This window comes from Sciurus carolinensis, chromosome 16 (genome assembly GCF_902686445.1).
Source record: "Sciurus carolinensis chromosome 16, mSciCar1.2, whole genome shotgun sequence".
NCBI classification, from domain to species: Eukaryota; Metazoa; Chordata; class Mammalia; order Rodentia; family Sciuridae; genus Sciurus; species Sciurus carolinensis.
The window spans coordinates 26,833,989-26,850,895 of NC_062228.1; the positions used below are offsets into that span (position 1 = coordinate 26,833,989).

At 38.1% G+C, this 16,907-nt stretch overlaps 1 protein-coding gene across 6 annotated transcripts in view; it reads right to left on the minus strand.

Moving 5' to 3' along the window:
* Rspry1 (ring finger and SPRY domain containing 1) overlaps positions 1-16,907 on the minus strand; it is a 44,039-nt gene that overhangs the window by 7,616 nt on the left and 19,516 nt on the right. For all 6 annotated transcript variants that reach the window (XM_047528022.1, XM_047528024.1, XM_047528026.1 and 3 more), the window contains 10 exons: positions 15,741-15,793; positions 14,885-14,997; positions 13,473-13,599; positions 12,458-12,516; positions 10,855-10,921; positions 9,953-10,084; positions 8,612-8,727; positions 7,561-7,704; positions 3,002-3,113; positions 327-429 (listed from right to left, as the gene is read on the minus strand). In XM_047528022.1, coding sequence (XP_047383978.1) covers positions 327-429; positions 3,002-3,113; positions 7,561-7,704; positions 8,612-8,727; positions 9,953-10,084; positions 10,855-10,921; positions 12,458-12,516; positions 13,473-13,599; positions 14,885-14,997; positions 15,741-15,793 — 1,026 coding nt within the window. The remainder of the gene's footprint in view (positions 1-326; positions 430-3,001; positions 3,114-7,560; positions 7,705-8,611; positions 8,728-9,952; positions 10,085-10,854; positions 10,922-12,457; positions 12,517-13,472; positions 13,600-14,884; positions 14,998-15,740; positions 15,794-16,907) is intronic.

Genomic DNA, 16,907 nt, shown 5'->3' on the forward strand with positions numbered 1-16,907 from the left:
AACAGAATTAACACAAACGAAATAAATTTCATACACACAGCACTTTTCAGAAAGTTGAGATGAGCCAATCGTACCCTGATGGAAAAGAAGGGGGACAGATTCTGCTTACTAACCCTCACAGGTCTATGAACCAGAGCATATTCTTTTTTTATTTTTCTATGTCAAACTTTGGGACAGTTTTAGGTCTGATCAAGTGGGCCTTCAATTACTTGAAATAAATAAGTTTTCCATTAAAATTGCTTAGATAAAAGGACAAAGATTTTTTTCCTGGCACAAAGTACATTCCACGCATCTACTCAAATTTTTGACTGAGAGAAGCTACTTACACAGTAGATGAAAAGACTTGCTTCTCAGGAGGCAGCTGGTTGCCATTTAAAAAGAAGATCATTTGCTTTTCATTCAAGTCTAACAGAAATCCCACTGTGTCTCCTAGAGGACAAAGAGAAACACTGTTAGGATAATGCTGTGTCCTACCAGGACAGGATTCCTTAAGGGCCTCAATGGCACTGAATTAAGTCTGCATCCTTAGCCAGGTATTCGACACATTCATCTTTGATTCTTGAAATTATTTGATTCCTATATATAAATATTTTCATGTGTCATTAATCCTTAGCCAGGTATTCGACACATTCATCTTTGATTCTTGAAATTATTTGATCCCTATATATAAATATTTTCATGTGTCATTATGAAAAGAATACTGCCAATTAAATTATGACAAACTATTAATTGTAAGATGCATTCTGATTTTAAAATGTTAAAGTTTGGAAAAAACGTGCATGTTGGGATCAATGAAATAGGGTAAGATAAAATCATATTTGCCTCTTGTGAGATTTTAAAACTCCCTAGATCAAAACTACCTGAAAAAATGTTTTTAAAAAAGTATTCATATGGGACTGGGGATATAGCTCAGTTTGTAGAGTGTTTGCCTGTTAAGCACAAGGCCCTGGGTTCAATCCCTAACACCACCAAAAAAAAAAGTTTTCATCCTCATTTACCAATGAGGATGAACAACTGAGACATCAGTGTTTTTTTTTTTTTTTTTTTTTTTTACTGCTAAAGAAAAACATGAAATTATAGTGATAACAAGAAAAATGGACATTCAATGCTGGTGGAGGAAGTCTGGCAATTCATAGTAACAGCTTTGAAACCATAGATCCCCTGCCAGGGAAGTTGAGAAAATCCAGAATACTTTATAATAATAATTTTAAAAGGCAAAAATGTCAGCATAGAAAGATTAGGTATTAGTTAATATACGATACAACTATAGCTGGGCACAGTGGCACAACCCTGTAATCCCAGCAACTGGGGAGGCTGAGGCAGGTGGATGACAAGTTTGAGGCCAGCCTCAGTAATTTAGCGAGGCCTTAAGCAACTTAGCAAGATCCATGATCAAATAAAAAATTAAAAAGGGCTGGGGATGTAGCTCAATGATAAAGCACCCCTGGGTACAATTCCCAATACTGGGAAAAAAAATTAACGATATAATGGAATATTGAGAAGACATCAAAAGTAGTATTTATTTTGATAAACTGGAAAGCTGTTCAAGGTACTAAGTATAATGACAACAAATATATATATCCAATTTAAGTGTTTCAAATCTCTGGATGAAAAATTATAAGGAATTTTTAAGTTTGTCTTGATCTTTTTCTATTTTCCATGGTTTTTCTTTTTTTCTTTTTGGTATGGAAGGCTGAAACCAGGGATATTATACCACTGAGCTACATTTCCAGCCCCTTTCTATTTCTTCTTTTCAGACAGGGTCCTGTTAAGTTGCTGAAGCTGAACTAAAACTTGCAATCCTCCTGCCTCAACCTCTTCAGTTTCTGGGACTCCAGGTGTACACCACCATGCCCACCTTCTATCAAATTTTTATAATAAACATATTCAGAAATCTTTTTTAAAATTACTATTAAAAAATAAACTAGAGGCTGGGCTGTATCTCAGTAATAAAGCACTTGCCTACCACATCACAGGCTGGAGTTTCAGCACCATGTAAAAATAAGTAAATAAAGTAAAGGTACTATTGTCCATCTACAACTAATATATATATTAGACAATTTTTTAAAATGGTGCCTTTATCTTTTTTTTTTGGTACCAGGGATTGAACTCAGGGGCGCTTAACCACTGATCCACATCCCCAGTCCTTTTTCTGTTTTATTTTGAGATAGGATCTCATTAAGTTGCTCAGGGCCTTGTTAAGTAGCTGAGGTTGGCTTTGAACTTGCAATCCTCCTGCCTCAGCCTCCTAAGCCATTGGAATTACAGGCATACCTGCTTAGAACAGCACTTTTATCTTATGTTCTGGGAAATATGTAGATTTCATGTTCCTTCAAGAACCTGCGAGCCATTAAAATGAGGGTTCCTGTTGGCTTTTCAGAATTTTTTCCCTTTCTCACACTATCAATTTAGTCAAGTGGAGCTATCTCATGGGAGTGGTCAAATTCCTGCTCTTTTAACATGCCTGAAATTTCATTTTAAATCCATAATGTTGGTTAGGGTAGGAAAATGAGAGGGATGCACGGAGCTATAGCCCCTACATAGCTCCAATGCTTGAGAATAAAAATCCTTCCAGAGGTTCTATCCTCTACCATATGACCTTACTCCATCAGAGCATGGCCACTGAGTAGTACCTATTACACAGCCATTTTGTCTCTGAAAATATCCTCATTCTAATGGCATTACAATTCCTTTGTCCTTAAATATCTCCACGAATGTGTGATTCCAAAGAGGAGACTGGAATTCACATTACTCCTTAGAGTACCATTTTCTCATTAAGAATTTTATATTCTGAAATGTTTTTGCTATAGAAAAGTCTCCACCCAAGATGAATTTATCAGGAAATATGATTAACATCCATGGCAGTTAAAACAAAGATTAATATCTCTTTTATCATTGTCTTTTCCAGTTAAGACATTTTAAGGACTACCATAGTAGATGCCTCATAATAACCAGATGTTTTAACCCAGGTGAGAAATTTATGGTGGAGAAGAATGAATACCTTCTTTCCAGCATGGGTGGACATGCGGCTTGCTTCTGGCGTTATACCAAATCAGCTGCCTACAGCCATCGTATGCACAGGAGTATTCATCATCCCCAATGCCATAGCCTTCCTGAAGAGAAAGAGGCCCAAATGATTAGCAAGGTTATGCCAGCTCTGACTTGGGAAGAAAGGGTGTGTCCTTTATAGCCATTAACCTAGTGGCTAGAATTTTAAGCTTTCTGCTTCTTGGAAGATATACTAAAATTATGATCTGGAGGTCTGGTTTCAAGTAAATAATGACTTCACCTACAAACACTTCAAATGCCTCCTTTGTTCCAAGCACTTTCACATTTATTAGTTCATTTAGTAAGCACTTTCACATTTATTAGTTCATTTAGTTCTACTTAACCACCACGAGGCTGGTAATGTTATATTTTAAGAGGAAACAAAGGTTCAGAGAGGTCAGCCTGCTTGTCTAAGGACATGTTACTAAGGGAAGCAGAGCCAGGCTTGGACCTAAATTCTTCCGATTTCAAGGCCATTATATTTTCCACTGCACTGTGGTCAGGCAAACACCCCTCCTGAATGGAGTAGACTTCAAAACACCCAAATGCTCAGAAATTTCATGAGAAAGATTATAGTGGACAATCAGCTAAAATCTATTCTGAGATTTAGCTTCATTTGAACATCATATGGGTTTCTGACAATTCCTTCCCTCCCTTTCTTTCTTTGTGGTACTGGGGATTGAACCCAGGGGCTCACATATACTGTGTAAGCACTCTACCACAGAGCTACACCTCTAGCCCTTTCCTATACATTTTATTTTGAGACAGGGTCTTGCCCAGGCTGGCCTCAAACTTGTGATCCTCCTGCCCCAGCCTCCCAAGTTGTTGGAATTATAAGCATACACCCCCATGTCTGGCTAATAATATCTTTTATTATTTACTGCCTTTCAATTCTTTCTCAGAATTATTAACATAAAAAGGTGGATGGGATCTTAAGATATTATTTTCAGTGCTTGACCAAAGAGAGAGAGAGAGAGAGGAAATAGAAGCAGTACACCAATCAAACAACTGCTGCTTTTAAGGATCAATGGTGAAAAGCTTTAAGGAGAAAGGGATTGAAAATGTGGGCTAAATCCAAATAAGATCTTAGGTTCTGATGGCTTTTGCTTGTTCTAGGGGATAAAAAAAAGTTTTGACAAACTCCTCAACTACAATATAAAAACCACTGTGGGCACAGCTCAGCAGTAGAGTGCATGCTCAGCTTGCACAAGATCCTGGGTTCAATCTCCAGCATCAAAAAAACAAACCAAGCAAACTTCAAAACTACTAAATTTTGGGTACTGGGGAATAGGCAAAACATAGTTTCTATCTTCCTTTCTAATGTCCCAGAGGAAGTCCTTGACAGAACACTTGAAATTCCTGGAAGACTCCTAGCCATTAAGGGTGGCCTAGATATTACCTTGAAGTGTCCTCTGTGCTTGGATAAATTCCATAACGGAGTAGCACTATGGGTCAAAGGCAGAACTCTGATAAAATTTTAGCCATAGATCATTTCTGTAGATGTTAAAAATAGATGCCTATGCCTAACAGAAATGCACTTTAAATATCCTTTGAGCTTACATCCCAGAGAACAAGCTAGATGTACTACAACTTCTTTCAGCTCAAAAATATTCCCAGTAGGATTAACTTTCCATTGGCTAGGACAGATGAACAAGAGAAAAGGGTAGCTAGTTTGTATTCAGGGTATTAATTTAAAAAACAACAACAACAACAAAGTTTATCTATAGCTTGTCATGTGTGGAATATTTTAAATGCTCTCCTCATAAGGGGATGCCGTCGTTTTTTCTATTGTTCAATATCCCAACACCTTCCTGTTATGGGGAGTGTATGGAAGATAAGAATCCTGCTTCTTGCTCTTCCCATCAGACCTTCAGTGTGTGAGTGACCCTACAGAGGTGTGGTTAGGACTGATTTGTGGCAGCAATGTTGGCTGCATCCTGGCTAGACGGTCCTCCTAAAACACTGGCTGTTGCACTTCCTTCTCTTGGCCCCTAATGTTGCCTTGGAGTTTATTTCTCAAACCCCTCATTGCTTTGGGAGTTCTCAACAGGTTTCCAAGACATTCTTTTCTGTTTGAGATAGCTAGGGTTAGCTTCTACAGGCAGCATGCTTCTACATAGGAAGGGGCATGGGCTGTCCTGACCTAAGTTGGGAATCTTCTGTCTGGAGATCAGGAGACTTTGGGAAAATTTCTTCATTTCTCTGAATCTCATTTTCCTCATCTTCCTCTTGTTTAATTTTTATTTTTAACTGATATATAAAAAACATTAAAATTACACATATTAATAGAGTACCCTGTAAAGTTTTAACACATTGTATAATGTTTCAATCAGGTTAAACATATATATCTCCTCAGTTATCATTTATTTATGGTGAAAACTTTCAAAATTCTTTCTTCTCGTTTTGTGAAATGTACAGTGCATTATTGTTAATCCTCATCTTTAAATGAGAGAATACTATTCTCCCAAATTCTTAAAAAGACTGAACATGAATATGTGAAAGATCTGTCACATCATAGATGCTCATGAAAAGGCAGAAAACATTTTTGGTAAGTTGAAGTACACCGTTGGATACTTACTCCTCCCAACCTTTCATAAAAATATACAACACAAGACAATTCTGTAAGTGTATAAGAATTATTCGTTTTTTTTTTTGTTTGTTTGTTTTTTGGTACTGGGGATTGAACCCGGGGGTGCTTAACCACTGAGTCACATACCCAGCCCTTTTTTAATATTTTATTAGAGGCTTTCACTGAATTTTTCACTGAATTTTTTTATATTTTATTAGGGTTTCACTGAATTGCTAAGTGCAAGAGGCAGGGTTTCGCTGAGTTGCTAAGTGCCTCACTAAGTTGTTGAGGCTGGCTTTGAACTCTTGAACCTCCTGCCTCAGCCTCCTGAGCTGCTGGGATTACAGATGGACACCACTGCGCCTGACGGAAGAACTATTCTTAAACTGTTCTTTCTTTCTCTTGTTTTGGTACTGGGGATTGAGCCCAGGGGTGCTTTACCACTGAATTATATCTCCAGTCTTTTTTATTATTTTTTAATTTTGAGACAGGGTCTTGCTAAGTTCCTGAGGGTCTGGTTAAACTGCTGAGGCTGACCTCACACTTGTGATCGTTCTGCCTCAGCCTCCCTGGTCATTGGTTACAGTGATGTGCCACCATGCCCAGTCTTAAGCTTCTCATTTTAATACTCATCTCTAAGTCCAGTGCTTTGATCATCCTTCAAAACTGTTAACCAAGAAATAAGAGTTCAAATAAGAGGCTTCATGGAGACACTTCAAGTCTTTTGAAACCAGGTGTATTCTAGGAAACATTCTATCTATCCAGGAAAAAGATTCTGAATCACCAGAACAATGTCCATTTGAAATGAATTTGCTAAGTACAGCAACATCATTAAAATCCTACATTTAGGAAAATACATCATCGACTATTGTCAGAGTTTAATAGGGAATCAACTGGTGCTTGAATCAAGGAAAAATGCTTGTTTTTTGTTTGCTGTAATAGGGATTGAACCCAGAGCCCTAGGCAGGCTAGGCAAGGGCTCTACCACTGAACTACCTCTCCAGGCCTTTGTAAATTTTATTTTGATCCAGGGTCTCATGAAATTGCCCAGGCCAGTCTTGAACTCGGATGCTCTTGCACTAGCCTCCCGAGTAACTGAGATTATAAGCAAATGCCATTGTACCAAGCACTTGTTTGATTTTGGTACTGGGGATTGAATTCAGGGGTGCTTCACCACTGAGCTACATCCCCAGTCCTTTTTGAGACAAGTGTCACTAAATTGCTTAGGGCCTTGCTAAATTGCTGAAGCTGGCCTTAACCTTGCCATCTCCCTGCCCCAATCTCCCAAGTTGCTGTAATTACAGGCATGTGCCATCACCCACTTGTTTTTTTTTAAAGAAAGAAATCAGTAGTCTATTAAGTAATGTGGAGAGTAAGATAGAAACAGTATTTTAAGCCTCTTAATATGAGGGGTCAAATATCTGTGACTATATGGCAGAAATAGTGTCATTCATCAGAAGAAATGAAAATGATTTGTATCTGCTTCTTTTCTCTCTCTCTCTCTCTTTTTTTTTTTTTTGTTTTGGTCAAGCACTGAAAATAATGTCTTAAGATCCTATTCACCTTTTTATATTAATACTTCTGAGAAAGAACTGAAAGGCAGTAAGTAATAAAAGACATCATAAGTCAGACATGGTAGTGCATGCATATAATCCCAGCAACTTGGGAGGCTGGGGCAGGAGGATCACAGGTGTGAGGCCAGCCTGGGTTTAGTGGTAGAGGGCCCCTGGTTTCAATCCCCAGTAAGACATTAAAACAAAACAAAAATGAAGCACAGAAAACCTGAGCCAAAGATGTAGCTGGGGTCAGAGTACAGTCAACAAAGACAAAGTACACGCCTAACCTCTAGGTGGAAAATTAGGGTACCTTCCACCCACTCACCCACCAGAAGAAGCAAAGCAAATTGTTGCTGCTCCAATTTATACAGTTCTCCAGGTACTCACATGATTGAGAAATTTGCTGTCTCGAGTGGCCCAGCCAATCTGCATGACACCAGAAGTGACCACTGTTACTTCATAGTACCACACTCCAGCATCCACACAAAAGGTGCAACGCACACTTTCAAAAGAGGAGGCATCACAGCGAGCCTGGCAAAACCAAAGAGCAGGACAATCCACCATCAGTGCCTGAAGACCACCCAAGTAGCTGACTACTGGGAAGGCTGAATGTAGTTTTTCTTATTGAAGTGCCTGGTGGACTACTGTCCTCCTCTGTCCATCCTCAGTGATTAAAAAGCCTAAAACCGAAAGAAGTACATTCTACAGCTAGTTCATAGTTTTATTTCCAGGGAGTTCTAGCAGGATTAGTGTCAGACTTAGAGGACTGCAAAGATGGCTGCACTAAGAATGAGTCAAGGCCGCTGGCTTCATTTTTCAGTACACACAGAGCATTGCTTTCAGGTTAAGATCTTCCAGACAAGAGCCTTTTATCAATTCCTAAGTATCACCTTCATCTGATGGAGAAAGGGTATAAGATGGGGTACCTAAATATAATACAAAGTAGAAAACTACCCAACAGATTTGGGAATACCTAGGACCAAAGAACTGTAGCCATTCTTCAAACAGTTCTTTAATCCTCACGTCCAATTCCTGTGGTACTTTGCTGTACATAAGAGCTTTTCATCAACTTTCACCTCAAAGTCAGCAACATGTAACATACATGGAGAAAGGGAACCAGACCTAATATGATTGACTACATTGAAATTTAAAAAAAGGAGGTGTCTCCTTTTGAAACACTAGTCTTTTTACAAAGATTAAAAACAGACATATTTAAACCAGTCAGTATCACAGTGCTTATAATAGGTGTAGTTCCATGTGAGGTATAACCGAGCAGATAATATCTCAAGACACTATCCCATCACTTCTACCTCTTCTCACTCTGCAGGTAGGAAATAAACTTCCAGGTGGAAAGACATTGCTTTTGCTCAAAAGTAGGACATGAAAATGGGAGCAAAATGATTTTACCCCCGAAAAGGTCCATTTGCAGAAATTTTACCTCCAAGCCATGAGGTGAGATCTTCAGGTACTCACTGACGTCATTGCTATTCAGCATGGCCCTAATGCTACTCAAGTCCACTTTCTCATAGGTCAGCTGTCTACCTTCTTTTAAAACTGCAAAAGAAAAAAGTGGTCATGTTTCTAAGGCAGGCTGCTGTGGGGCAAAAAAAAAAAAAAAAAAAAAAAAGCTACTGTCATCTCTAGCTGCCACCCCTGCCAAGGAATGAACTGGCAAGGAGGCTTAGCACCTCAGCTTTGCTGCTCCACCACCATGCAAAGGCTGACCAAGCAAATGCCAGAAGAGCAGCACCGTGAGGTGGATGTTTCTATTCCCTGTATCTTTTTCATGAAATACAATTGGAATTGAACTTTTTCAGAATTATTCTTTAATTGGCCTCTACACAGGCCGTACCCACAATGCTGGAGCAGAAGTGGGGAGTGATGTCTCCAACGTGCTTCAGCGCCGTGCTAACGATGGGGCGGGAAGTGAGGACACAGTACTAGTAGTTTTTGTTCTAGGAGTCCTTGGAGAAGGAAAAGAAAAAGCCAGGAACGACCCTCATGGTGCAGGGGGGACATAGGTTGGGTTTGAGGAGCAAAAGTGAGATAGGTAGAAAAGTAAAAAAAGGGAATTCCAAGTTGAGAGAATGGGCCCAGAGGTGGGAAGTCAGCAGGACTTGTCTGCATTATAGTTTGTGTTGGAAAGAGTTGGTTAGACAGTGCCATACGATTAAGGTTCTTAATACAGCATAAAATAGGGTGTGCCAAGAGAGGTTTATGAATGAGAACGCTGGAATTAGAAACATTCCATATAATTAAAAAAAAATTTTTTTTTAGTAGTTGATGAACCTTTATTTATTTATATGCAGTGCTGAGAATCGAAACCAGTGCCTCACACATGCTAGGCAAATACTCTAGCACTGAGCCACACCCCAGCCCTCCATATAATTCTTATCAAAGGGTTTTTAGGATACCTTTCTGCTAGAATATATCCAACCAACCAGTACAGAAGCTTATAAAAAAAGGGCTCACACGAATTTTTTTATTTTTTTTTATTTGTTTTTGGTACCAGGAATTGAACCCAGGGGTACTTGACCACTGAGCCACATCCCTGGCCCTATTTTTTATTTTGAGACAGGGTCTCAATAAGTTGCTGAGGCTGGCTTTGAACTTGCGATTCTCCTGCCTTAGCCTCCTGAGTCACTGGGATTACAGGCGTGCACCACCACACCCAGCTTCACGCTCATTCTTAACAAAAGGAAGGCCAGGGAAGCTATCAGCAAAATGAGTTTAGAAATGGAAACTGACATTTTAAAGCAGACGGACAGCTCCAACTTACAGAGATTGTCTAAGCTCCACTGGGCACAGAAACCAACTTGACGTTTCAGATAATCAGGATCATCAGCCCAGGACTCCAATGTGATAAGCCGGTCACTAATACTGGATTCAGAGATAGTCAATTTATTTTCACCTGTTTAGAAAGATGAAATCCTTGAATTAACAATGAAAGAGTAGGATGATTTGTTGTGCAAATTAGTGGTGGTAATGAGTATGGAGAGGTAATTGGAGAACTTGGGGACCAGAATGAACTTCCATTAATGTTTCTAAGGATGAAAAGGCCAGAGAGTTTTTTTTTTTTTTGGTGTACCAGGGATTGAACCACTGATCCACATCCCCAGTCTCATGGAGCTTAGTACCTTGCTGTTGCTGAGGCTGGCTTTGAACTCGCAATCCTCCTGACTCAGCCTCCCGAGCTGTTAGGAGAGAGAACTTTGACAATTTTCTAGCAACCCTTTCACCAAATGTTTTACTATAAGAAGTGAGTAATGAGACAGGCACAGTGGCACATACCTGTAATCACAGCTACTTGGGACGGGGGGAGGGTGAGCCAGGAGAACTGAAAGATGAAGGCCAGCATGGACAACTTAGTGAAACCCCCAACTCAAAATAATATAAAAGGGCTGGGGATGTAGCTTGGTGGTACAGTACTCCTGGGTTTAATACTCAGCAACACACAAATAAAGTGAGTAACAATGCTCACTAGTTCAGATTCTTGGGCAAGAAAATCTTTGCCTTTGTCCCTGTTATGCTTCACTGGCCTTGAAATGTCTACCCAGGGAAAAACAGAATGTGTGCAAGATTGGTGGGGTTCAAAGTGTTGGTTATCCAGTAACAAAGACAACTTAAGATTTTTAACAATGAATACAGAAGATCATTAGTGCAAGAAGTCACTATACCTACTTGTCTGTGCAAACTTTTCCAGTGCGATGAGTGCAAATAGCATGACTGTAGGGTGGGACTGCAACTTCTGAAAGAAAAGGAATCATTTAAAAAATCACCCCCTGCAGAGGCAACAAGTTATCAATTTTATCTTCTTGCCCCTAGGTGTTTTTGGTTTTTAAGCAGTTAGAAAAGTCATCCTCATTCAAGTCCTCAATTATTCATTTGGCAAATATTGTTCAAAAGGAAGAACCAAGATAGAAATCTCTTAATCTGTTTTCTTCCTTGAAGTCACTGGGTTAATTTACAGAAACAAATTTCAACATATCCTGTTAAAAACATTGTATAAAATCATTTTACTTAGTAAAATTTATGTGAAGGCTCTGTTAAATAAAATGTTGATTTTTACATTCATTTAAGCAAGCCATGAAACTTAGAACTGGAGCTAAAAATAACCTTTTATTCAGAATCCTAAAGAGAATGACTCATCACTACCAACTTTTGCAACTATAAATAATGGAATTAACAACTAATGACTTGTTTTTAATCTGGACCCTGAAAGGAAGTCTACAAATAGCGATGGTAGGGCAGAGAGCAACAAGAGGGCTCTTGGAATTACACCTGAATTCAAGGCACCCGAGTTCCCATGTAAAGAAGGCCTACCTGGTTAACATCCCTCTCACAGTCATGTTTCCACAACTACCTGGGGAGCCTCCAGAGAGCTGCAGAACTCTAAGAGAATTACCATGTACTTCCCTGGTGCCAACTAAGTCTAGCAAAGCTTATCACAGAACCAACACCCTCCCCCACTGTGAAGCATCTTAAGCATCCTGTTTTATGACATATCCATTCTCAATTCCTCTGCCTGGCTTTTCCAGCCCTGAACTCTGCTGCTGGCTACTGGGTCCAAATCCTCCTACCTCTAAACACTACTTTCTCTGATCTTCTCTGGATTTCTACCTGTGGTATTGCCTTGGCCACAAAGCCCATTTTTCCCTCCTCTGGGTGAAGCTGAATCCTGACCTTACAGTATAGGTCTAATTTTAAGCCATATCATGTAGGTATGGACATATGAGGTCTTTCAGATTGAAATTTTGGAAAAGACTAAGGCTCACTAGGCCTGCAAAAAGAACTTAAAAATACAAACTGGTCAAGACTGCAGTCCAGCACTGGGAGAGATCTGAAGGTACAGCCTGAACCAACCACAAGCTTCACAGATGTACATCAAATACCCAAAGATGACAGTTTTAAGACCAGTAGCAGTAGGTAGGCAGGGGTAGAGATTCATATCCACTGGGAACCTGACCTGACGCTGGAATGCCATGTTTTATTTCCACTTTGGGGTCCCTATTACCATTTGGTAGGCTCTAAGTACATACAGAAAAGTCCAGTTGCTATCTCATGACTAAATTTAAAAATGGACTAACTCAGTTGTTTTTGCTTTTGTGTATAATAAATTCCTTTTCTTTTTTAAACATAAGAGGGAATAAATAACTCTCAGGAAACACCTGCAAATAAAATTTACAACTAATTCCATTCTCTGTGCTAGGGGCTATGTTGGCAACTTGAGAAAATCGTAAAATTCTAGATGACTAGGAATAACTAGCTTTGATGTCTCACTTACCAGACACTGTAGCAAATATTCCAGTATTCCTGGACTAAGTAAACCAATGCTTGCAGGACCTAGACAAATACAACAAACACTGGCTATAATTAAAAGTGCCATATTATTTTTAAATAGTAACTAATGACAATCAAATTGTTTTGGTAGAAATCCATACGTTTAGGACTGGGGAAATAGCTCAGCTGGTAGAGTGCTTGCCTTGCAAGCAAAAGGCCCTGGGTTCAATCCCCAGTACCGCAAAAAAACAAAAACGAAAACGAAATCCATACCTTTTACAAAATAGTCTCACGCACATTATCTTACTCAAACCTCCTGCTCTGAGGTTGGTTAGAGTACCATTATTGTTTCTGAGTTGAACAATTGAATCCACTGAGTAAAGTGACGTTTTTGGTTCTGGTACTACTGAGCTACATCCCTGGTCCTTTTTTCAATTTTTATTTTGAGACAGGGTCTTTCTGAATTGTCAAGGCTGGCCTCAAACTTGTAATCCCATCTCAGCCTCCAAAGTCATTTGGATTACCAGCATGTGCCACTGCACCCAGCACACATGTTCTTACTTCCAGTCCATTATTTCTTCCACTACAAGTCAAGTAACTAGCTGAGCTATTCACATGTACTTCACTGTTAATGTTCCTAAAATGAATAATATTCATAAAAAGGTCAAATATCTGTGTCTCAGGAACTACTGCAATCTAAATTCCTTTTCCTCTTCTCCTCTCTGGTATGTCTTCATTAGCTAGATAAATTTTTTACATATATGCTATTATACTAAATTTAGCTTTTTCCCTTATTCTTAATCTTAAATCAAATAAATACAACTTTTTTCTTTTAAATTTCTCTGAAAATCTGCAAAGCTAAGTTAGATTACACTTAGTCTCTGTATCCTTTATAATGTTTCTTACAGTTAGCCCCATCTCTCCTTTCTGCTATAGCAAGTTTGATCAAGACTTGTAGTGCAAACTCTCCTTAAAGTCAAACAATGTAGATCTTCGTTTGTGGTGCTTTCTAGAGTTACCTGCTAGCTTCTCTGCCAAGCAGCCTAGGACCGCAGATGTATTCCTGTGTTTGGCAGGATGGCCTGAATCCTGGCAAGCTACTTCTCCATTTAAATTGAGAATTTCAGTCAGTTTCTGGAGTGCATCCTAAAAATCAAAATGTACAGGTGGATTTGATATATATGATTTGATATATATACTTCTCAGGTCATTTTCCCAAAAGAATTCTTTGAGCTAAAGCTATAACCAGGTGTTAAACTCAGAATAACCACGTAAAAATTACACCGTGTACCTCAATATCATTACTGATGGGAAATATTATTTGCTCAATCTGAACGGAATGGAATTTCTAGCTTCCATTTCATTCAAAATACACTTGCTGTACATTTGATATCTATATCTACATATCTATCTATACCTCCCCCTCCATATACATACACCACTCTTGGATCATTAAATAGACTAAAGCTATTCAAATATCAATATGATTAATAATATTAGGGCCTAGTGATGTTGAAGTAAAAAGTTACTTGGAAAAAAAAAGTTTCACCGCTGCTTGGATACAGTGGTGCACACCTATAATCCCAGCAATTTGGGAGACTGAGGCAGGAGGATTTCCAGCTCAAGGCCAGCCTCAGCAACTTAGTGAGACACAATAAAAAGGGCTGGGGATAAAGCTCAGTGGTAAAGCAACCCTGGGTTCAATCCCCAGTACAAAAAAAAACCAACAAAACAAAATTTTGCCAAGCAAGAACAAATCCCACCAGAGTTTTTGAAGCAAATTAAAATGGAAACCATTTATAAGTCTAGGTAAAAAATCAACCAATCAATCAGTGACTAGGTTAAAAGTTTTTCCCTTCTGTCTATAATTTTTTTTTCTGCACAGGCCCCAAATGTCTGAGGTTTAAACAGACTAACATGCCAGAATCCAAATTAAAAAAAAAAAAAAAAGGGAAAAATCTGCAGAATATACAGACTAAGGCAATGAATGTTTGATATTTTTGTTCTAAGAAGGTATAATTAAAGCTACAATAATGCCTAATATGTTTGAGCAAGACTCAAAAGTACTCTCAGTACAATGCTCTTTTCCTCTTATTGAAAATTTTTTTATTAAGAGGAAGTTGCTCAGAGAAAGATAGGAAAATCAACTCAGCAACAGAACATTTTCTTCTAGTTTCCAAAGATTATTATAAATATAAATGCTACAATTTTTAACATTTACAAAAATTTAAACTAACACCTTACAGTATGCTATTGATAGAGGAGGCATCACTTCATTAGTAATAAAAACATTTTACATAATGAAATAAATACTGAATAAAACATCTCAAATGTATGAAGAGGAAATGCATATATCAAATGTTTTTTTGTAGTCACTAATCCTGTGCTTAAGCACAGATGACAGTTTTATAAAATATTATTATTAACTTACTTTAGTGGGTAATGGACATTCATCTAGTAACAATGTTATGACAGCTGGTCCCAATGGATCTTCCAACGGAATAACTCTAATTAAAGACTGGACAACGTCCAACCATCCTTCATCTAAGAGTAAATCAAGAAAATTATATAATGGAGTCACTATTTTGAAAATGTGAAAATATATAACTTATAGAGTAACACAAGAGGACTTCACATTGACACAGAAATACTTTTGGCCTTGGTCCTGCAGCTTTGATTTTATTTGTAGTACTGGAGATTGAACCCAGGCCTCCCACATGGTAGGCAAGTGCTCTACCCCAGCTCTCATCTTATAGTTTTGAGCAGACAATATTTGGCATGGACATAATTATCAATTGCTAGTCATCGTGGTGGACTGGATCAAAATTCTCATTATGGTGTCTGGAGGTTTGGGGACATCTTTATTTGGAGAAAACTTAAACTATGATCTTGGGTCATCAAATTATGATTAAAACAGTTTTAGACATCTTATTCACTACATAGGAATTAACTGAGAACACTAGAATACTCTGTGTTGGTTCTATTTTCAGAATTATATTTAGGAAATTGAGGGACAAAAAGTTATCTTCCCAATTCTAGAACAGTTATGGTCAAAATCTGTCAATGCCAAAAAAGTTTTTTTTCTTTTCCTTTCATCATTTCAAGTGAGAAAAAACCATCACCAAGACATGCAGCTAATATTCAGGATATTACACATTTATAGGGAAATTTCCAAACACTAAGGGCTTACACATGGACATTTTTAGAATCTTTTGTCTTAAAAAATAAAGTGGCCACATTTCTTCATTATTGTTAATTCGTTAGAAAAGTATTCGTTAGAAAAATACCTGTTTCTGCCATTTCGTGTAATGTAATCATTGAATAAGGAGGTTCCTGATCACTGAAAAACAAACATTTAAGACTTTAAAACATTTAAAACTTGAGGAAATAATAAATGATATTTCTAAGAAAAAAAATCAAACTGGAAGTGTGAGGATAGAAAGAGATGAACACGAATGAATGTAGGGAAAATGATGGAAGAAACAACCAGAGCTACAACCTGTAAGGACAAATGTATACCATATGCATTCATTTCCACAGTCACTGCCTGTGAGGATCCACAGACAAAATGGGCTGATGGGCACACGCAAGGGTTGCTATGCAGTCTGCAGTAAAAGCATAGGACCAAAATTGGAGACCAGAATCTACTCTTAGCTGTACCTCTAGAGGCCCAATGCCAACTGAGACAAGCCAGAAAGGTCAACATCATCTTCCTCATACTTACCTCAAAGAAATGCCAGGGTGGAAGATGGCAATCCCAACTGAGGACTTAGGAAATCAGGGACCTAAATAAACATCTTCATTTGAAAGTTTGCTTCTGGGAAATATCACTGCATGCTTAAACTTCATAAAATGGTATTAGAAGAAAAAGAAACCAAACTTAATCAAGAAACTATTTAATATTCTAGATACTAATCTAAAATGGCATCATATATCTTATTTCCTTGAGTTTTCAAACTGGGATCCCAGAAATCCTGGAGATGCTTCAGGGGAACTTCAATACTGATATATTTTTCCATCAAACATTGATAACTCTAATTGCTTAAGGACACGCTGTTTATTTAAACAAATAACACTTATTTTGGATCTCTGTTTTCTGTCATAAAAAAATTAATGTCTATAAGAATAACTTGTAATATAGGAATTACTATGTTCATTTCAGGTACTCATTAGGTGCTGGTAGCTTGATAAATTCTGTGTCCTTTCACATAAGGGGAAATCATTTTAAAAGATTTTTAAAAACAATACAACTGACTGATGCAAACTCTGGTAATACCTAGATTAAGTATGCACATATTAAAACAATTCCACAGAAGTTTTTACGTAGGTCTACCAATTGATGCTTATTTGTGCTATTTACCAAAGGGTCATTTGTAGGAATAAAAATGTGGCAGTAACCTAAGTGACCATCACCAGATGAAAAGGTAACAAAATATGGTACTTTCAAGCACACT